Source organism: Crocuta crocuta, unplaced genomic scaffold (assembly GCF_008692635.1).
Source record: "Crocuta crocuta isolate KB4526 unplaced genomic scaffold, BGI_CrCroc_1.0 scaffold646, whole genome shotgun sequence".
NCBI lineage: Eukaryota > Metazoa > Chordata > Mammalia > Carnivora > Hyaenidae > Crocuta > Crocuta crocuta.
In genome coordinates, this window is record NW_027530851.1 from 1558278 (window position 1) to 1580423 (window position 22146).

General features: G+C 39.9%; 1 protein-coding gene across 2 annotated transcripts in view; it reads left to right on the top strand.

Annotated features, from left to right (window-relative positions):
* Positions 1-9326: 9326 nt before the first annotated feature.
* The window catches only part of ECHDC1 (ethylmalonyl-CoA decarboxylase 1), a 48301-nt gene continuing 35481 nt past the window's right edge, over positions 9327-22146 (top strand). Inside the window, exons 1-3 of one of the 2 annotated variants that reach the window (XM_077769431.1) lie at positions 9327-9560; positions 18346-18567; positions 21487-21629. In XM_077769431.1, the coding sequence (XP_077625557.1) occupies positions 18348-18567; positions 21487-21629 (363 nt within the window). In that variant the 5' untranslated portion in view covers positions 9327-9560; positions 18346-18347. Of the gene's footprint in view, positions 9561-10206; positions 10322-18345; positions 18568-21486; positions 21630-22146 lie in introns of those variants that run through there. The other variant, XM_077769430.1, reaches the window with a different exon arrangement.

Below are 22146 nucleotides of genomic sequence, written 5' to 3' on the forward strand. Positions count from 1 at the left end.
CTGAAGTCAGATGCTTAAATGATTGACCACGCAGGTGCCCCTGCTAACCAAAAGAAATCTTAGAGGGATTTTTGCTTTTTACAAAAAAGGATGAAGGGTGAAAATGGCATTCAGCATTGGTTTTACAGTAAAGAAGAATGTATTCTGAGAAGTGAGAGTGGCACCACCAAGTTCTTTCCCTGGGAACTACACTCAGCATCTTCCCATCAAACTGCTATCTTTGAACCAAATCTGAATATCTGTGCTGATGTAGCGCCATGAGCAAACAGTCAAGACAGAATTATTGAAACATTTTTGGTGCAAAATAAAAAGGTGCTTTTATTATAGCATGGGGACAGGACCCATGAGCAGAAAATGCTGCATTTTTGCTGTCTGAATCTGATGGTTATATATGTAGTGCTCAAGGAGCAGGGACCATGCTCAGGGAGTATTAGATAATAAATATCTTCTTCGAATTTCTACTCCTAAAACTACTTCTGCAAGATTTCTCTGGTGCTTTATCATTCAGCTCGATATTAACTATGGGTGAGATGTACAGGCTGTCATGAGAGAATGTAACAACCAGTACATATATGATTCTTATCGGAACTATTCAGGCTATAGGTCAGTCTTCTACGCTAAAGGTGAACACTTTTCTGCTTCTGTTCCTCACCATTTTCTCCCTGACCTGACCAACTTTTCAGTCCTTAAATCTTTAATCTTGTTTAAGGGCAAAGGGCTCATCTTCTGTAACTTCTTGAACCTGATAGGGGTCATCATAGAGATGTCCCTACCTATGGACCAAAATTAGTCACTCTCTGACCCTACAAGGAACTGTTATGGTGGGCCATTACTCTAGAGCTCGGAGGGGACATCAGGGTGAATTTGTTTTGAGTAGGATCATCTGTCAGCTGGATGAAGGAGTCAGGAACTGCTTGCTTGGCAACAGGAGAGAACAAAGCAAAAGAAACAATATATTAGAATTATTATTATAATGAAAAATAAGAGGAGCAATGAGGTGGACCATTGCACACCTCCTGACCAGGAATGCAAATGACCATTAAGTGACAATGCAATCTTTAAGAGCACCAATTTGATTGTTTCTATCAGTAAGTAATCCTGTTATATTTTAGTTATAATGTAGAATATAGACACAACATTCAGCTTTAATAATGACACACGTTCCTCCATGTCTTGCTGTTAAGACATCTAATATCATTCTATTTTGTAGAATTACTTTACGCATTAGAGTTACTTTTGTGTTTAATAATATACTGGTATTTTGGGAGTCATTTAAGGCCTTAATCTATATTTATCAAGGGCCTCCATATGCCACATGATATCTCCTAAATGGACTGATGGAAGAAAAATAGATGTCAGGTGGTCATACCAATGGAACACGGATCTTGTCCAGCGTTGTTCTGAGCCCATCTGTGGGTTGGCATTTTCAGTTAAAATTCTGATAGTTTGAGGATAAGAAAAAGGCCTCTTATGGCCTGGAGAGTCCCGTGTAACATTTACCATAGGTCAGCAAGAAACATTTTTTTTTAAGTAATAGAAATATCCCTTTATGTGCTGGTATGCCTATTGGGGTGATCTATCATATTGGCTATGTATTGATATAAATAATGCCAATCTGTATCTTGTAATGGAGAAACCCACCAAGGGAGGTCTGAAGTGCTTGATGTGGACAGTAAGCCACAAATCTAGCATGAAGATTGATTTTGTAGCTTAGCATGATGTTGTGTCCACTGTAGAAAGAGTTATCATTTATGTATGCTATGCATGTGTGCTAAAACTTCGGATACATTAGCAGAGTCATCTGGGATATATACACATTTAGTCTCAATATTAGCATAACAACTTTTTCTTTAACTTGCAGTTAGGATATTAAAGGCCATTAAGTTTTGGAGGGTCACTTTTTGAAAACCATTTTGGGTTTGGGCTAAAGCCTCTATTTGTAGTTTTACATCAATAGAGGTGGCCCCCAGGACAGACATGGTTAAAGGATAAAACCGGTAAGAAGTCTTCTTTCCTGATGTCTAATCTTAACAATATCTTAATTATGAGCAATCACTGGCAAGTGAGAGACGGTTTGTTCCAGGAGATAAGGGCATCCTCAAGTGTATTATCTAATCCAATTATAAGGAGGGTGGGGCCATCTACTATTTCCATAAGTCCATAGTTAACCCAATGGAGTGGGGTATGTTCTGGCTTTTAAGGAGCAGTTTTGTTATCCCAGCCACATAGAACTAATCAAGGTGACAGCTGAGTTACACAATCATTGGGGAGCCCATCTCATTTTCCAGGTATTTAAATAATCACATGTCCATGGGGTCTCTTTTATTATTACCACAGAGTAACAAGCATGAAAACTATCCATATATCTATTTTGGCAATCTCTCTGAAGTTTACCTCAAGTTGTCTAGCCTAAGCTAGATAATTAATCAAAACTAGAATCTATCATTCATAAGGATGTGTTATTTAAACACTTTCCTCTAAATTTACCCTTATTTCCAGTGATAGCTAAATCAAAACTAATTTATAAAACCAGCAGACAAAGATAACTACTAATGTTTGCGAATATTTTTAAAATATTGATATATTCTATCTATAGGAATATCTGTATCTAGTTATATATATCCACATGCATATATGTATATATACACATATATAATCTATGCAATATTTAGCAAAATAAAATACATAAAGATTACTTCACATTGGTAAATATTCTAAAATTGATGTTTAATGGTTCATTAACCTTCTGCCATGTGTAGACCAGCCAGCTTCCAGGGTGTGGCTGGAGCAGGGCTGAAGATAAGATTTGGGTCAGTCTTCCAAGTCTGGGGCTCCTCAGGATTGGCCCTCTTGACTCTGGAGTGGTGGACCCATGGGGTGATACCTGAATGAGGCCCAGTTTACTGTAGTTTGAGAGGGTCTTTTTCCAGTCTTTGTCCTAGACCAAGACCCCTAGTGAGAGGGGGGATCCTAAAGAGGGCCCTCTCAAAAGGGAAGAGACCTTGAGTTCCTGGTGTGCAAAGGACACACAGGAGAGCCAGGGGCAACAGGTCCAGACATGAGAGATTTGTTTCCTGACAGAACTTGGCTAAGGTTTCCTTAAGGGTGTGATTTATTCGCTCTACTTTTCCTGAGCTTTGAGGCTGCTAAGCCAAAATGGGGGACAATTTCTTTTTTGAACTCCTGATGGGGGTCATGGCTTGGATAAGGGAGGGAGCTATGTCTACCTCCTTATTAGCTGCTATCTTGGCTGCTTTGTCTGCTAGACAATTTCCTCATGCTGTAGGGTTTGCCCCCTTCTGGTGTCCTTTGCAGTGTAGAACTGTAACTTCTTTTGGAAGCCAGACAGCATCAAGGAGTTTTAGTATTTCCTCCTTGTTTTTGATGGTCTTCCCCACCACGGTGAGGCGGCACCTCTCTTTGTAGACTGCCCTATGTATGTGTATAGTAGCAAAGGAGTACCGGGAGTCGGCTAAATCACTTGTCCTTGCTAACGGTGAGGGCTCAGACTAAGGCGTGTCACTGCATACCCTGCCTTTTGAATGTCCTCTGTGATTGAACTGCTACCATCACTGAACAAGGTGAGGTCTGGGTTCTGTAGGGCCTGGTCACGCAGACATGGGTGGCTTGTGAGTACTTTACCGGTCACCTCAGAACAGTCATGATCTGGTTTTCCTTCTTCAGAAGGTAAGAACATTGTAGAGATCAACATCCGTGCTGTTTTAAGAGTGACCAGTGGATTCTCACAGAGGAGTCCCTGGTATTGTGCTCTTGTCCCAGGGTGAGTTTATCTGCCTCTTTAATTACAAAACTGTGACTGCTAGTGTCCTAAGGCACGGTGGCCATCCTGCCACCATTTGGACAGGTATGCTACTTGCCGTTGTGTGAGAACCCCGAAGGCGACCTTTTCATTCTCAAACACAGAGAAATTAAAAGGCTTTTCTAGATTCTGCAGGCCAAGTGTTGGTGCCTGCCCCAAAGAATTCTTTATCTCTAGGAAGGAGGCTTTGGCCTCCTCTGTCCAGACAGGGGGTTCTCAATCCAGCCCTACCAAGGGATTATAGAGGAGTCTTGCTATTGCTGAGAATCTGAGAATCCAGATTCAGCAGAATCCTGCAGCCCTGAGGAATTCCTGTAGCCCACCCACCCCACCTTAGTTTGGGGCTGAGGTAGGGAGTTGATGACCTTCTTTTTCTCGTCCTTAGTGCTCTTTTTCCTTGGGTGAGGAAGAAGCCTAAGTATTGGACTTGCTGTTGGCAGATCTGTGCCTTTTTCCATGAGACCTGATACCCTGAATCTGACAGGAGTTGGGGGGGTGGGGTTGTGCCCTCTGTACAATTCTCTCTGGTATTGCTGGCAAGGAGGTCATCCACATGCTGGCAAAGGGTAAAGTGTGTGGTAAAGTGTGTGGAAAGCCAACGAGGTCTCTCACCAGTGACTCCCCAAAGTGGCCAGGCAAATGTTTTTGATGCCCTGTGTCTGGTTCCATCCATTTGAAGGCAAACAAGGGTTGCATCGGGGGAGGGGGAGAAGGAAGAAGAAGACATCCTTTAAGTCTAGGCAGTTATACCATCTGGCAAAGCCTGGAATCTGGCTGAGGAGGGTATATGGGTTTGGGACCACTGGATGCAAGGAACTTGAACTGGTGGATACCCTCCTACCGGCTTCTTGATTGGCAAGAGCAGGGTGTTCCAGGGTGATTGGCATTCAACCAGAATGTTTGCTTTCTTGGATGCCTGCCCTTGCCTCTTGTGGGAGGTGGTATTACGGCTATCTCTGCAGTTGAGCCCCTGGGATTAACTCTACAATGACAGGGGCCCAGTTGTGGGCAAGTCCTCAGGGGCTGTGCTTGGCCCATACAGTGGGGAAGGCAGTCCTGAATTCAGGTGGGCCACTCAGTTGGGCTTGGGTGCAGAATAGCCTCCATTTTTTAATTTCATTGGAGGCTGGTGGGAGGGGCACCTAGGTGGCTCAGTTGGCTAAGCTTCTGACTTCGGCTCAGGTCATGATCTCGCGGTTCGTGGGTTCAAGTCCCCCATCAGGCTCAGAGCCTGGAACCTGTTTCAGATTCCTTGTCTCATTCTCTCTCTGACCCTCCCCTGCTCACGCTGTCTCTCTCTCCCTCAGAAATAAATAAAACATTTTTAAAAATTAAAAAGAAGTAATTGGATACTGGTGCCTCCCATTTGCTCAAAGGTTATTTGGGCCCCCAGCTTTGAGAGTACATCCCAGCCAAGTACAGGGATAGAGCACTCAGGTGGGTAGAACTCATGCCGTACTGTGTGGCCCCCAAGTTTACATAAGTCAGAGTTTGGCCCCCTACTTTTATTTTGACTGTGGGCTCATGGGGGCTAGGAAGAAGTGAGCCTGGTCCCCCTCAATCTGAATCTGTTCCTGCTAGGTCTATGAGGTCTTTTTTGCAGGGTTTTTGCTCTTATTTCTGGGTTTCTGGGATTTTCCCCAGTTGGAACATTTATTCTTTTAATAACTTTTCTCCTTGCAGTAGGCTCATTGACCCCTTGTGAGGGAGGTTCTGGGCCTTCCCTCTTCGGGGAGATGGACCTTCCTCGTCCTTGTGTCATGGCTCTCTTGTCTCGGCGTTAAATGGTGTGTAAGGCTCACATAGCTTTGCATATCCTCACATAATAATCCCAGGGGGATTCCCCTTGCTGCTGGGCCTATTTATGGGCTTCTTAGCCCCTGGTTGGATACCTGGAGGAGAGCCTCTTGCTACTGGAGGCTGTGAACCGACATCTATAGAGCGCCTGTGTCTGGCTGAGGGGGCAATCTGGCTGCTGGTTCAGGGAAGAGAGGATCTGCCCAGGCAAGAGGTGTTGGGGAGACCAAAGGTAGTGGAGTATTGGGAACTGGGGAGTTCATATGGTGGTGTTATGCCAAAAGACAGAGAGACCAACTGAGACCACTGAAGTCAAATTAAGGGAGTCTTTATTAAAGGCCAGGACCGCACCGAGTTAACACAGAACTCTAAATGTACGGCCGAGTCCAAGGACTTAGGGCTTTTTCTAATGAGCAAGCAGGCAAGGGGGCAGTACAGAAGCAGAATTGAGTGGTTATTGTAAAAAAGCCTACAAAGTGATAAAGAGAGCGGCCCTTACCCTGGTATGTAGGAAAACCTTTGTTATTTTGAAGGCAAGGTTTAGGGTTTTGGGGAGTTTAAGGGAATAGCCATTATCTCAAGGACAAAGTACACAAACTGTGTCATAAATAACCATTAACAGGGAACATTAACCCTTGTCTTCTTACGTGGTTTTTTTCCTTGCACCTGAGGATAGTTAATGTAGCCCTCTGAGTGCAGGCCCAGAAGGTAAACTCTGGGTCAAGATGGAAGGACTGAGGCTAAATTCATGTGCAACAGTGGGGGCAAGATTGGTTCTTTCTCCAGATCACCAGCAAGAAATTTGTAGAGGTTGGGACTTCTGTTGATCTTCCTTGGGCCACTATGTCAAGGCAACTAAGACCCTAGCCTGTCTGTTTGTTGCAGGTAAATTGCACCCAAGGGGGAAGGGTTTGGGCAACTGCTAACCAGGAGCTGATATACAGTAACTGATCAGGGTAATCTGGGTCTCTGGCAACAACATGCCAGATACAGCAGATGGTTGGGACACCTAAGGTTCCCTCTGAGGGCTATCCTACACCAATTTGCCGGAGGTCATTTTAATTCCATAGTCTTCTGAAAACCCCTTTTTTGCTCATTTCCCAATCCCATAATGTTCCCGTGAGATGAAGTCACAAAGACAGAGAGAGGAGTAGGGGTGCCCCCTCTGATGAGGAGACCAGTCAGGTGCCTGTCTGGTCATGTCTCAAAGGAACTTAGGTGACGCTTAGCTGTAGCTGTCTCAGCTTTGTGACTTACAATTGGAAACTATTCTGATGCTGCTATAGACTGTATGCTGCTCACCACAGAATCGCAGATGGGCCCACTCAGATGCCATGGGCTTTTGGGGACTTTAAGCGTGCCTGCCTGTGGAGCCACAGAATCGAACTCAGCAGGCAAGCCAGACGGAGACGCACATTCACACTTACAGCAGAGATTATTACATTTCCTCTCACGGAATTTCCACCTGTGAGACGACTGCGGTCTCCGGGGAGTGACGGGGTCCAATTTCCACCACTATCGGTGGGCCGGACAGAAGGGGGTCCCTAACAGACAGACCTCTGAAATCTCTGGGGAGTGATCAGGTCCCCCTTCCACCACTATGGGTGGGCTGGACTGAATTGGGGTCCTAGGCTTTCTTGGTATCCAAAGTTGGGTCCAGGTCCTCACCTGCCAAGTCTCCTAAAGTCCGGTGGGAATGGCGAAGCAGGGCCAGCCTAAGGCGACCAGTGGGAGACTGCCTACAATCAGGCAGGGCATGCTTCTCCTTTGTGTTTCCTCATTTCGTCACCGCCTGGCCCTTTTCCCAAACCAGTGGCAACAATGGGACTGGTCAGGGAACCAAATGTTACAGAGCCTGGTCTGAATCACTCGGCAGAAGAACCAAGTGGCACTCGGAGATCTTGGAAGGCAGGAGGCTTATTTTACACCGGTGAGCTCGGAGGAGATTCCAGAGGTCTGAGACGGGAGCATAAGCAAAGGGGACAATTTATAGTCTGTTGGCAGGGACAAGTGGGGTGGGGAAAAAACCCAAAAGGGAGTCTTCAGGCAGGGGTTAGAATTCTATCCCGTCCTATCAGTCATCTCATGACAGGTTTTCCCCCTATTGGTTTATTTGTTAGCATATTAGTCATAGGTACTGAAAATGCATAAATGTCATCTTTTTATGCCAACTTACTTGAATCTTCACTAGTTGCCAACCTTTTCTCCCGCCTCCAAATTCCCAAAGTTTAAAAACTTTAAATCATTGGGGTGCCTGGTTGTTTCAGTCAGTTGAGTGTCTAACTTCAGCTCAGGTCATAATCTCATGGTTCGTGGGTTCAAGCCCATGTCTGGCTCTGTGCTGAGCGCCTGCTCAGAGACTGGAGCCTGCGTGGGATTCTGTGTCTCCTTCTCTCTCTGCCTCTCCCCTACTCACACTCTGTCTCTCAGAAATAAATAAATGTAAAAAATAATTAAAACAAAACTTTAAATCATTCTATCTCAACCTGGTAAATTCTGAGAAATGGCAAGTGAGTAAATGCTTGGCAAAAAGAGAAGGCATGACATGGTATCATCCCTCAAAGCACACTTGTTTTAACTTAACAAAGATACCATCAGCGAATCTATACAAAAACGTCCAAAGGCCAAACCTCTTGGCCACAGCTGCTGGCCTTGGAAGGCTGCCGTACCGTAGACCCACATACAGTACCACATACACATTTATGGCATAAACAGTATATTATCTAATAATTCCCGCTCTACAAACTATTTCTTCCAAATCACCATTTAATCAAACAAATTTCCTGTTCAACAAAGTGTAATGGCTTAAGTCGCTCATTTCATATTAAACTGGAATTAAATACTTTCAATATTTGGACTTCCTCCCATCGGCCCAAACCTGGGTTCCCACTTCATCCTTACCTCCATATCTCCATACCTTAAAACTTATCTTCTCTGCTTCTTGGCCTATTCTACTCCTTTCAGCAGACTGTTCCCTTATTTACTAAGATCTACCTTCAGTTCCTCCTCTTTGACAAAATGATCCTTATTTTGGTGAAAAATGACATTCCTTTTCAGCTGTCCTCCAAAGCACATCCTGTCTGCGCCATAGGACAGGTAATGGCACAGAATTCTAAGCTTGTTGAGCTTTATGAAAACCATGTCACGAGCAGGGAATATGTTGAGGACTTGTAAAAAAAAAAAGAAAGAAAGAACGGAAATACTTTCCCGCTCAATAACGCATAAAAGATGTTTAAGAATTAACACCTTTTGGTACCTTCCTCCGTCTTCTCTTCTCTTTCCAAATTCCCTAAACTGGTTTTCTTCCCCCTCCACTCTTCCCACGTCTACACAACCTGAAAATAAGTGGAGTTTGCAGGCTTGGCTGCACCAACCCTTAACGCCGTGTCTCGGAACAGTTCTATTAGCCAAAGGCTCGCTCAGGATCTGAGGTGCGCTCAGGCCCGCCGCGGCGCGGGGAAAATGGGGCGCTTCTGGCGGGGCGGGACTTCCGGGATTCTCCCGCAGGAGAATGGAAAAAGGCGCGCGTGAGAGAAAAGGGATGCGGCAGAGGGGACGAGACGAGGTCGGAGGACTGCGGGGAGAGGAGTGCCTGAGGCGGAACCAAAGGGAGGCTCCGGCAAGAGGAAAACGGTCGCGGGGGAGCGGATGAAGGGGCCGGAAAGCGGAAGAGGGTCTCGGGGATAGCGGAAGGGGAAGTTGCCTGCCTCGCGCAGTGTTTGAAGGCGTGGCTGTAGGGGCTGCGCTTTTAAGTGTCATCTAGGAGAGGACTCTAGCTTGTCGCTCTGTAACGGACTTTAACGTTAAAGCTTCTCCATACGAATTACAAGTGGGGACCCGCCCGGGCTCAGCGGCGCGTTCCTAGTGACGCCATCGCGGAGGTCCATTGCCCCTTGCTGGGCGTGGGGACGCAGTGCCGAGCGCCATTGACGGCCTTTGCGAGGTGAAGGAGGGCACTGGGAGAAGACTGAAACTTTTCTAAGGGATGTGGCGAAGTAGCATTAGCGTTTTCAAAAGAATAGGGAGACATGAGTTCAAAGCACTAGTTTAAATTCTAAGTACTTTTCAGGCCTTGTGCTGGGTAGGTGATGTTCTCTAGGACTTCTGAATTTGTCCTGTCTGTGCAGTAAATTATTTTGCTTAGTTAAGACATTGTTTCGTGCAGCCGACTTTTCAATAACAACAGAAAAATGTCCACATCATTTTTGGGAAGGGTTCTTTAATTGTAATTAAATAGAATTAAATACTTCGAGCTTCGATAATCCTTTTAATGCTACACCACACACAAGGATCGCAAATATAGGGGATTAAAACTACCGATTACTTAAATTACGTGTTTAAAGGGCTTATGGGACCTTGAGAAAAAAAAAGAAGTGTATCGACTCCCCACCCACACCCCTTTCTTTTCCCTGCTTTTGAGAAACTCCTGTTTACCAACTGTTGCTCTAGGTGCTAGAGCTACAGAGATAAACTGGACACGGGCGAGAATAACAGAGGCTCCCTTCTGTGAAGACCTTGCACTCTATTGGAGGAAATAAGCTTTGGGGGAAGATGTAGTTGTGAAATCTACTGGGAGAGGGAGGAGCATAGCAATAAAACTGATTCTTGGCATTTCATTGCTTGACCTGAAAGAGCAGTAGTTAGTAGTCAGTTGCATTCCAGGAAGAGAAACCAGCTTGCAAAGAGGAATGGAATTGAAACAGGGTGAGTGACCGAAGTAATGAACAAAATGGAGAGTTCTTTTGCTGACAAATTCTTAAGCCTCCTAAGGCATTATGGATTCTTAATACTTGTATGCCAGATTATTATTGTCTTATATTATTTGTCAAACACTGTTCTAGGCATTGGAAAAGCCTTCTTCCTTTTCAAAATCCCGTGGCAAGATTCAGGTAAACAAGTAATTACGTGGGGGTAAATAAAGAATATAAATGCTGTGCAAGGAAAAAGTAAGGGAATTTTATGTAGCCTAAAGTATTAAAGGAGATGACTTGGGAGTTACTCTGAGGAAGAGAAAAGTATAACAGGTGAGGGATCCCATATACAGAGATGATGAATGAAGAGAAAAAAACCTGAAGGATTTGAGAAACTAAAAAGTTCATTTTGACTGTATGAGGAAGAGGGGTGTGTATGGTGGAATGTAATAAAGCTCAAAAGGTAGGTTATATAATAATAGTCTAAAGCAAAACCAAAACTTGAAAAACAAATCCTATTTGGACAGTCTAAAATAGAATCTTTCTGACTCTTTTGTTGTTTACCACCTGCCTCAGGCTAATTGTCTTCTTATTAAGTATGCATCTGTGTTAATTTTGTGTATTTAGTAAATCTAGTATATGGTCAAACGGGTTACGTACGGCTTTTAAGAGAAAAGCTAGCTTATTTCCTGTGCAGGGAGGGGAACTATTTGATCCTTTGCAGAACTTAAAAAAAAAATTGGAGAGAATGACACGTTTGATCTCAGGTGTCAGAGAGCTTTCTTCTCTTTCCCTTTTCCGGTGGCTTGGTTATGAGCTCATTCAGCTGGTCTAACTTGGAAGGACAGTAAAGTATCCTGTACCACAAATTTTAAACATGTTTTGTCATACCAAAGTTTATAAAATTGTAAATTCCTCAGAACTTTTTCCTTGCCTATGATTCTGGAATAGATCTAAAATTCTGACTGTTTAACTACGTACTTTACACAGAACCTAAATTTCAACCCTTGTTTGTTAACATATGCTTTCAGACATTGTAGTAGTTTAATAGTGGCTGATACTTTATCATCTCCTTAGCACTGAACTCTTGTCTGATTTGTTCGTAGAATTTAGAATTGGGATGACGTATACATAATAGGCTATTACCAAATTTCTAAAATAGAATTTCTAAACTTGAGGTCAGCAAACCTAGTAGACTTAAGCAAGTGCCCTCGAGTTTTTGTGGTCCTCTTCTGTGGCCCAGACAAGGGAATGTGAAGAGAGGAGAGAAAAGAAGGGAGAGTTAGGAGTGGAAGAGGGACAGGAATATGTATACTTAATTTTGTAATGATTTAAAGATAAGGAGATAATAGATATGATGGCATCTATAATAATTGCCTTTATGTTTTGAATATTGGAGAGGTAATGTATGAGGATAGAACAGGCTGCTTACAAGAGAAGATACATTGTTTATTGATTTTATTATCCCACAAGAATAATTAAAATGCTAATGATTTTGTAAAAATGATTTTCTGGTTTAACTCTTTGTTCTTTTCCGTAAACAGAATATTGTGGAAAACACAGGCAAATTTAGTTTTTGAAAATAGCCATTTGAAGTCCTTATCAAGTTTTTGGGGCACTTTTTTAAATTCCGAAGAAGTCATGGTAAATAGGGAAAAGATCAGGACCTCTGCCTCAGTTGGATTTGCTGTTGGGTTTCTATTGTGTGTCTGACATTTCCAGGGGCAAAACATGCATACAGCAAACTGGGTACCTTGTGTTTGATTCTCTTAGGTAGGTCTTTCAGTTTTGTGAACTGACCTGACAGGTGATCTTACCTGCTTATTTTCCCTAGACTGGAGGCAGGCCCAAAGAACCCTGAGCCTTTCTGTATTGGATCTTCTTCAAGTGAGACAAGATAAAGGCAGCCCCAGGTTCCTTTTATCACACAAGCCACTTAGCGGGAGAGAGAGAGAGAGCAAGCGAGAGGGGGAGCTCAAGTGAAAGAAGGGAGACTAGAAGTAACCAAATCCAAAATAGCAGTCCCAGGGCAAATAGTATCACTTTGTTGCCTAGTACACAGGGCTATAGTACACTGAAAACCAATGTCCTCCTTTGGAAGGTGAAAAAGGGAAGGTGAGGCAAAATAGATCAAATCTCGGGTTCCCTATTTAAGTTTTGCCACTAACAGTTACTAGGTATTATTAACCTCAGTGTCACTGGGTAAATTGCCTCTCATCCTGAGAAAGTTAGAGAATGTAACAGGCTAAGCCTGCCTTAAGAATCCTCTTGTGAGAGAAATCTGGTTCTATAGTTAAAGAAAGGAGACTATTACCAGCTCCTTGTAAGATATGTATTACCAACTGCGCATACTATTGATAGAATGATGTCTTATTATTTATTACCTACCTTCATTTATTAAAAAGTATTAATATTTTTATTAATGAAACAATAGAAATTGTGTTGTATGCAAACCCATTTTGTAAACATGAAAAGAAAATCATACCCACACGTGTAGCTGCATATCCTGGACTTGCATTTCCTAGAAACCCAACAGTAAAATAAACTTTTTCTATTTTGCAGATACAGATCTTATATTTAGTTTAGGAAATGTTGGTTAGATACTGTCATCCCTACACAGTAATAACCACATTAGGGGTCATTTAGTTCCACAAATATTGAATGTAAAACTCTGTGTGCTAAAAGCTATGAATAAGATGCAGTCTTGCCCATAAGAATTTTTTTGACTTACTGGAGGCAGGTGCTGCATTTCTAATTCTTTATCACGTAGTTTCTGGTTATACATTGATTTTTAAGAAATATCACCACCTTTAATAAGGACTCTTTCTTAGTTGCCGAACCTGCCGGAGACCAGATACATCTATGTGGCCACTGATGCAATACTTGTGTTCTTTGTTGAATACCTTCTATGTAAAGAAATAAAATATTTAAGAAACTAGTTTTGAAATTGGCAATTTAGAAGATTGGGAGAGATTACTGGTGAAGGCAGAGACAGCCCCCAAAGTTTGGAATGATATCCTTTAGTTAATAAAGTTTATTGAGAAATGTAGCATACATACATATAGTGAAAAATGCTAAAAAAGAGTTTAAAGAACCACAACAGAAGATGGATACCTGTGTATCCATTACTTAGTTTAAGAAAAAACCCATGTTCTGAGACCTAACTTTTTTAGTGTGTATTAGGTGACTCAGGCAGTAGCTTTCTTCATTTTTAATGTTTTCATTTAGTTTTACTCTCGCCAACTGTAATACAACTTGAATTTCAAATCAGGAAACAAAAAACAATCTTTTATGGAAGTAATAGATGAACAGAAGTGCTGCACAATTTCATAACCATCTCATAAATACTTGATTTAATCAGATAGTCTGTATATAAAATATGTTCTTGCCCATTCAGAAGGCTTGTGTTTCTATCTATGGAGTTTCATGAAATAATGTCTCAAGTTTTAAAGGTTTTTATAAGCTGATAATTCATTTAAAAATGTATATGTATTTGGAGCAAAAGTAGAGAGTGACAACTTTGGTTGAGAACTTTTGTGTTTCAAAATTTGAAAAAAGGTAAGCTTTAACTGTGAAATGTGAGCCCTTTTTTGTTTTTTTTCTGGATTTGTTTTCTGGAGAGAAGTTGAACTAGACAATTTTTATGCTAATTGTTTAGCAGCAACATAATCTTTGGAAGAAATGATATTCTGAAAATACATAAGGTGAGAGTATTTTAAAGGTGGCTCTCTTTGCCAATATTTTGGCCATAAGGCACTACAAAGAAAAGCTGTTTTAATGTTTTCTTTTGGTTACTCCTGAGCAGAATTGAGATATTGCCTGATTTTTGCTGTGCTTCTGCTTAGAATTTTAAAACTTAGAATGTAGTGAAAAAATATCCAGAAGGAAAAATATCCTTCAAAACATTAGAATAATATTTTGAAATTCATCCATGTTGCTGTGTGTATCATATACATTGTTCTTTTTTTTTATTGCTGAAATGTATTCTCTTGTATAGATATGCCAAATATATTCAAAAGATGGTTATTAACTTTTCTTTTTGAGTTTACTTATTTATTTTGAGAGAGAAACAGAGTCCTGTCCATGTGCAGGGGAGGGACAGAGAAAGAGGGAGGGAGAGAGAGAATCTCAAGCAGGCTCCATGCTGTCATTGCAGTGCATGGCGTGGGGCTCTATCCCATGAACTGAGATCATGACCTGAGCTGAAATCAAGAGCTGGATATTCAACTGACTAAGCCACCCAGGTGTCCCTTAGGTTTTTATTTAAGTAATCTCTCCAACCAACATTGGGGCTTGAACTCACAACCTGAAACCCGAGATCAAGAGTTGCATGCTCTTCCGACCAAGTCAGCCAGGCACCCCCAGTCTGGGAATTTCTTGGCCATAAAAACCTGCACATGAGTGTGCTTTCCTTAATGGCCCTTATGCAAAGAAACTATTCAATTACCTNTTTTTTAGGAGTAGGCTCCATACCCATTGTGGGGCTTGAACTCATGACCCTAAGATTGAGAGTCACATGCTTTATGAGCCCCTCAACCTTTTTTTAATTTCTTAGAATGCACTTATTATCTACTTTAAATAATCTAATAAAGAATACTATCCTGTTTTCAAATATCTTCATTGCTAATCTTGTCAAAACTTGTCTTTAGAAAAGCAAAGAACGCTTAACAACTCTTGTTTTCTTTTGCATTCTTGAGATTTTTTTTTCCCCCCACACTTACCATGCCATGAATTCATAGAGAATAGCTTCCAGCAGCTCAGGCTCCTTTCCACTGGTTCTCACAAAATGTGCTTCCCTAGTGGAGCAGGCTGGCCCTTGAGTTGAACCCAATTACCTTTCTCTTTGGTGTCTTTCTTTTTCTGATTATTTTTCTTTACATGCTATTTTGGGTTTTGAGTGGTTAGTGTGCTCAGTACATAAATCCTTTTGGCAAGAATCTTGCCCTTAAATTGTTTGTTTACAGTAATGCCAACAGCATGCTGGGTAACATTGTAGACTTCCAGTTTTGCCATGGTAACATTTATGGGGTGTTCTTTTTGCATAGCACCCAGTCTCTTGATGCGTACAACATCACCTTTCCTGTAGATTTGTGTGTGTGTGGCCAAAGGAACAACTCCATGTTTTCTAAAATGCCTAGAGAACATGTAGTGCTAGAGAACATATAGCCAGGGCCTTACCATTTTCCTTGTGTCTTGGTCGTTTGAGTGAATTGCTGGAAGATAGCTCTTCTCCTTGCAACTCACTTTGAATGATGCATTTTGGTATATTTTCCTAATTTTTCCTATGGACTTTGCCCCTGAACTTAAGTCTAAGGGTAGTGAGGTGAGAAAGAGGTGAGGGGAGGTGAGAAATAACAGTGGTAGGTGTTGCAGAGTCATCTAGCATAATGATCAAGAAAGAATTCTTGAGATGTTGTAATGGTGCAACTTATATTTAAATACCATGAGGGCAAGACCCATAGGCAGAAAGAGTTACACTTTTGCTATATGAAGCTGGTGTAGTTATATGCTTAATGCTCAAGAAGGAGGGGGCATATAGGGAGTATGAGGTCATAAATGTCTGATTTCTATTCAAAACTACGTTAGCAAGAGTTCTCTGTTGCTTATCATTCAGTTTGTTACTAACTGTGGGTGAGACATACAGGTAGTTATGAGACTCCAGAAGAATATAGCAATTCGTGCATATTTGATCTTTATCAGAACTATGCAAGCTATAGGTAAGCCTTCTGGGCTAAAGGTGAGCATTTTTCTGTTTCTGTCCCTTATCATTTGGGGATGAGAAGGTTATTCACATGGCTGGAGCTTATGAACAGAAGTACAACTTGTCCTGAAAATACTGGTTCCATTACCTAATTTGTTTCAAGCCTCATTGCTTGTCATTCTTAATAACTTCTGAGATTTTTAGTGTAGGGTTTTTTTTTTTGCCAGTTCAAGAGATCTTGAGGCAACTTGACATTTACATTGGGTGATAACCTAGGAAGCCTCTAAAATTCTTGCATTTCTTCATAACTACTTTATACTTCTCAGTAATGACATTTTATTTTTGAAGCTTCTCCCCCCCACTTCCACTTCCCATAGACCTAAATTTTCCACCTTTACTTCTTTATTTCCCTTTCAGTTTCATGCTCAAGTTATGAAAAGCCACCTTATTTAAAGTTTTTTCAATATCTTTGAAAATGTGTACATGGATTTGTACTTCTAGGGGTGTATATTTGAGATATATGATTAGGAATGTGAAATCCCTAAAAACAAATGGAAATATCTTAAAAGTAATTGAAATATTTAACATTACAGTTCTGTGTACTTGAGATCAAGAATTCTTTCAACAGACGGATTTCTCCTTGCCCGGGACATTTTTGCTATCAGTTAAAGGGATAGTTTATTTGACCAGAATAGCTCATTTTCTAGTGATACTAGATAATCAGGGACCATAATTTTAGAGGCACCTCTTTTCCATGGATAGAAGTTTTACTCTTCTCTGGAAAAGCAGGGAACTATGCCTTTGAACCAGGTTTAAATTTTGAGAATGGCGCTATGCAAGGGAAAGGAATAAGATAAATATGCCGAATAACTTGCAGTTAATATTTGCAGGAAAATTATTTATTTCAAATGAATCATTTGTTTATAATTAAATGATTTATTGTTCATGTCTGTGGTACTAATTATCAACATTTAGAGACTGTCTCATTGCATGTAATTCTATCTGCCCAATAATTAAAAAAATTTTTTTAATGTTTATTTATGTTAGAGAGAGACAGAGTGCAAGTCAGGGAGGGGAAGAGAGAGGGACACAGGATCCGAAGCAGGCTTCAGGCTCTGAGCTGACAGCACAGAGTCTGATGTGAGGCTCAAACCCACAGTGCAAGATCATGACCCGATCAAGATCATGACCTGAGCTGAAGTTGGAGGCTTAACCGACTTAGCCACCCAGGCTATCTGCCCAATAATTTTATTGCAGTGTATATATACTTATATCAGTATAAGTCAGCTGCAGCCCAACCAAATAATTCCATTTTTATTTCTAGCCAACAGAACATATACATTAGAATAGATAAATTGTGGTGTATTCATATAAAATACAAAGAGAGGAATGGACTATTGAGACTCTAAATACACATAATAATATTGGATGTCACAAACAGAATTGAAACCAGGCACAAAAGAATATATACTGTTTAATATATATAAAATTCAAAAATAGGCAAACGAATCTAGGGTATTAGAAGTCAGGATAGTTGTTATCTTTATTTGGAGTTCTAACTGAGAGAGGACATAACAGACCTTCTGAGCTTCATGTTCTGTTGGTCTGGGTATTATTAAGTGTTTTTACCTTATGACACTTAATGATTTGAGCTGTATCTTATGTTCTGAATGTATGTCTTAGATCAACAAAAATGCTTAAATAGGGCAAAAAAACCTATGGGCTGAGGTGAGATTGCCCAGGATGTATATATAAAGTGAGAAGAGTGACAGAATGCTGAGGAACACAGAAACCAAGCACACATTCCCATTTCTTTCCCCATTTTCCTCAGTTTTTCCTGTGAAAGCATTGCAAAAGGTAAGGATAATGCTAAGAATGAAACTTCTCTTAGAGAATGGGATTCCTCTTGTAACATTTCTGTGTAGAGACTGTTTCCAAGGAGACATTGGACAATTTATTCTTAGATTTTGCAAAGTTAAAGAGTTGGAGGAAGAAGAACTACTATCATGAAAAAGACTTATTAGAAGGCAGGAGATGGTACTAAACAAAGAATAGCAACATTTTTCTAAATCTTCCTAGATTATTGGGTCCCAGTATATGCACTACAATGATATCATTATCTCTCAATGATATACTGAAATGATAGACTTTGTAAATTATTTGGTTTGAGAAGGAGGCTAAATGGAAGGATTTCCATATCGACCATCTCCTCAGAGTGCTTTTAGAAGTGGGAAAGTTCTCCCAATTAAATAGAAAGGTCTGTCCCTAAAACCTATTAACATAATAATATTGGAAAAGTATTCATCTGGCCTACTGCATGCTTCTCTGTTTTCCAGAAATGGCAAGAAATCTTTTGAAGACATCATCTTTAAATGTGAGGACAAAATTACTACATCAAACGGGCTTGTCACTTTACAGTACATCCCATGGCTTCCATGAGGAAGAAGTAAAAAAAATACTTGAGCAGTTTCCTGGTGGATCCGTTGACCTTCAGAAGGAAGATAGTGGCATTGGCATTCTTACCCTGAACAATCCAAGTAAAATGAATGCCTTCTCAGGTATAGAGATCTTTCTTTTGCTAAAGAATGACAGTAAATCTTAGCTGCTATCACGTGACTTTTATCTCCAGTGACAGAATTCTTGAAAGTTGTAGTACTCTTGGAACATACACACTCACACAGAAAACCCAAAACTATCACTTGAACCAGGAACATGTTTTACTAACTGTGAATATTTTAATCTTTAAAAAAAAATAAATGAATACAGATGTTGTTAAAAAGGAAACTTTGAAATTAATCTTACACTTGCCAATGTGTTGCCTCTTTCTTGACTCTTAGATACTGGTAAATACCTTCTGTTTGCCAGGCAGCATTCTTGTGCATTTAAGAATTTCCTATTGAAGGGAGCTGAAAGTCTAGGAGTTGATAATTTGTAATTTTGTGCCAAAGCTCAAATTTGAATTATGCTATTATAATGTTATAATGTTCTGCAAGAGCTGAATGAGTAACACTGCTGACTGTCTAGCACTCCTCCCTATTTCACCATAGTTTTGGCAGTTTGTCAGTGATGTACTTTGTGGATGGTTACTGATGGTTACAAGACCTGATAAATAATCTTGCTGACTCCCCAGTCAAGGTGACTTTGGCACTTTCTGTTTGTTCGTTATGCACTTCCTGGCAGGTAAATTATATTTTGTAGCATTTGAAGTACGGAGCTTAAAAATTCCTCAATAAATTTTCATACCTATTTCAGTAGACTGTAAACTTTGTAAGTTATTAATGGTGGGTCTTTAAAACACAAGATGACTTTTCTCTTAGCATAATTCAGAGATGTCTCTCTCTCTCTCAGTGTTATCCAGTAGAAGTATAATATAAACACAAATGTGAACCACATATGTAAATTAAAATCTTCTAGGAGCCATATTTTTAAAAAGTAAAAGCAAACAGGTAAAATTAGTTTTAATACTGTACTTTATTGTCCTAGTATATTCAAAAATATTTCAACATGTGACTCATATGAAAAATTATTTATATGTTGTTTTCCCTTTTTTCCATACCAGGTTTTTGAAATCTGGTGTGTATTTTACACATACATGCACATCTCAGCTTAGACTAGCTACATTTCATGTGCTTCGTAGTTAGATACGGATGGTGGCTACGTTACTGGACCATGCAACTCCATACCTTCAGTTGGTTCAGAGAATAAAAGCCAATTTTAATATTAGCCTAGGAAAAGTAAAATTAGAAAAGACTGCTCTAGAAAATTAGACTAGGTTAATAATTTAATTTACTACTGAATAGCCACAAATAATTTATATTAGTAAAGATTTTTATTCAAATGGAAACAAATACTAATTTGATGTCTGATGTTGAAAATAAATACAAACAGAGATGCTTTGATTTGAGTAATGGTGTTTGGTTGACTTAATCTGGGAGAAGATGAGTGAGTCCCACACCACACAACCTCAATCTGGTTTGAAAATTACCCAACCAGCTACTCTTTAAGGTTCCTTCTAACATTTATGCTTAGTTTACCAGAATCAAAAAGATGAGTTCAAGGTTAACTACTGGTATGGATGTCTCATACTTAAGGCCAGCATTATTTTTTTAGAAGCTTAAATATTAGGGATGATTGAAGGTCCATATTTACCTATATAGATTGATTCTTGTGCTAAATGACTGCTTTTTAAAAAATTACTTATTTTTATTTTATTTTTGTAAAATGCTACTGGACTGTATACATTTTGAGAGCAAGAACTATATTTATAAAACACCTAGGACATCCTTGCGAAGGGCTACTATATTAGTCAGGTCATAATTAGCAGTTAGAAAGGATTCTAACTTCCTAAACATGTGGAATCTACTTGTGAATTAATAACATTAAAATTTATTGTGGAACTACTTCATTACTGGTTATTTCAGAAAGTGGCAAAGAAAGTAAGTTTTTGACATCGTGGGGTTTGTATTCCAAAATAGTATACATAGTTTAATGGAGCCTATAAAGTAAGTTTTCGAGCCTTGTGATACAGATTCTTTACCAGTTTTAACCTTCTGTTATGATTTTTATATTGGCATCTAAAATATTTTCTTACAAAGAGTAAACTTAATCATGTTGACAGCATTATGAACTTTATGAACTTGGAAGACCACTACAGATAAGAATTATAGTCCCTCCTATTTCCATTTTAAATTTGTTCCTTATAAAGAAACTCCAATAGAATTTTGGAATGATATCAAGGTAAAAATTTAATCTATAAATCATAGTATTGATGGTAGGCATCTTATTGGCAGCCCATGAAGTACGTTCATAGTATGCCTTGGGCTCCTCAGAGCATAGTCTGTCATCTGTGGAACAAGATGATATGTACTGTCCCTTTCCTGAACTAACATCTATTATAGTAGTTCTCATGTGAGTGGAGTAGGAATACCATACTTTGTTTTGTATACCATATACGCAATAGATTGTAAGATCTCAGTCTTCTGGGGCAGAACTATAATTGAGTTAGGAATACAGGCATAACTCTTGTTATGAGCTTGTTGATTTTATAATGCTTGTTGAGCTTGTTGACTAGGACAGTGCCTACTACTGTGAAGTCAGGTCTATATTTGATTTTGACCCTAAGGAATAACTTTTTCTTACCACCATACCCCTTATTTATCTAATTTTTTTATTCCTAGGACATGTATGATGTATTCTCATTTTCTACCTAGCCATGTATTTGTGTGATTTCTTAGTTCAGACAGAGAGAGAAAGAGAAAGATTACTAACATACTGTAAACTTCAAAAGCGGGGGTTATCAAGTATACCCCTTCTGTGTATACCCCATGGTACCAGCACAATAGACATTTGATAGATATTCAGTAAATATTTGTAAAATGTAGGATCTAAGAGTCTTGTTTGACGCCTGATGCTTTCTAAATTATTTCTATTTTTCTGGTATCTTAATGTGCTTTGATTCCCCCTCTTCTCTGTGGCAGGAGTTATGATGCTACAACTTCTGGAAAAAGTGATTGAATTGGAAAATTGGACAGAGGGGAAAGGTCTCATTGTACGAGGGGCAAAAAATACTTTCTCCTCAGGATCTGATCTGAATGCTGTGAAAGCACTAGCATCTCCAGAGGCAAGTATTCTATGAATTGTGCACTAAATTCCACATGTGTGTCAGATATTTATGGCTGAGATGTTTATGTCTTACATATGGTTATTATGATAATAGCTATCATAATAATCATGATAATAAGAGGCTTCCAAGGATCAGAGGTTTTGGTTTTCTTATAGATTAGGTTGAATATTGTGAAGTAATGGAGGGGAAGAAAAGGAAGGGCAAGAAGGTTAGCAATCACTAAAGCCCATTAAAACCAGCAAGAGTTTGAATTCTTTTAAGTGGAAGACCCTTAGCATTTCATGATGAGGAATTTTATATGAGGGACATATATAAAGGACCCAGAAAAGCTTTGGCACATACTAGGCTTCAACATATGGTAACAATTAAAACATTTGCTTTTGAACTATGCTAATAGAAAACGAATCCTAATCATCTTCCATTATTAATTATTTTCCATTATCCTCCAAGGAACCTAGGAACTTCCACCCATATCCTCTAGGCAAAAAAAAAAAAAAAAAAAAAAAGGGGGGGT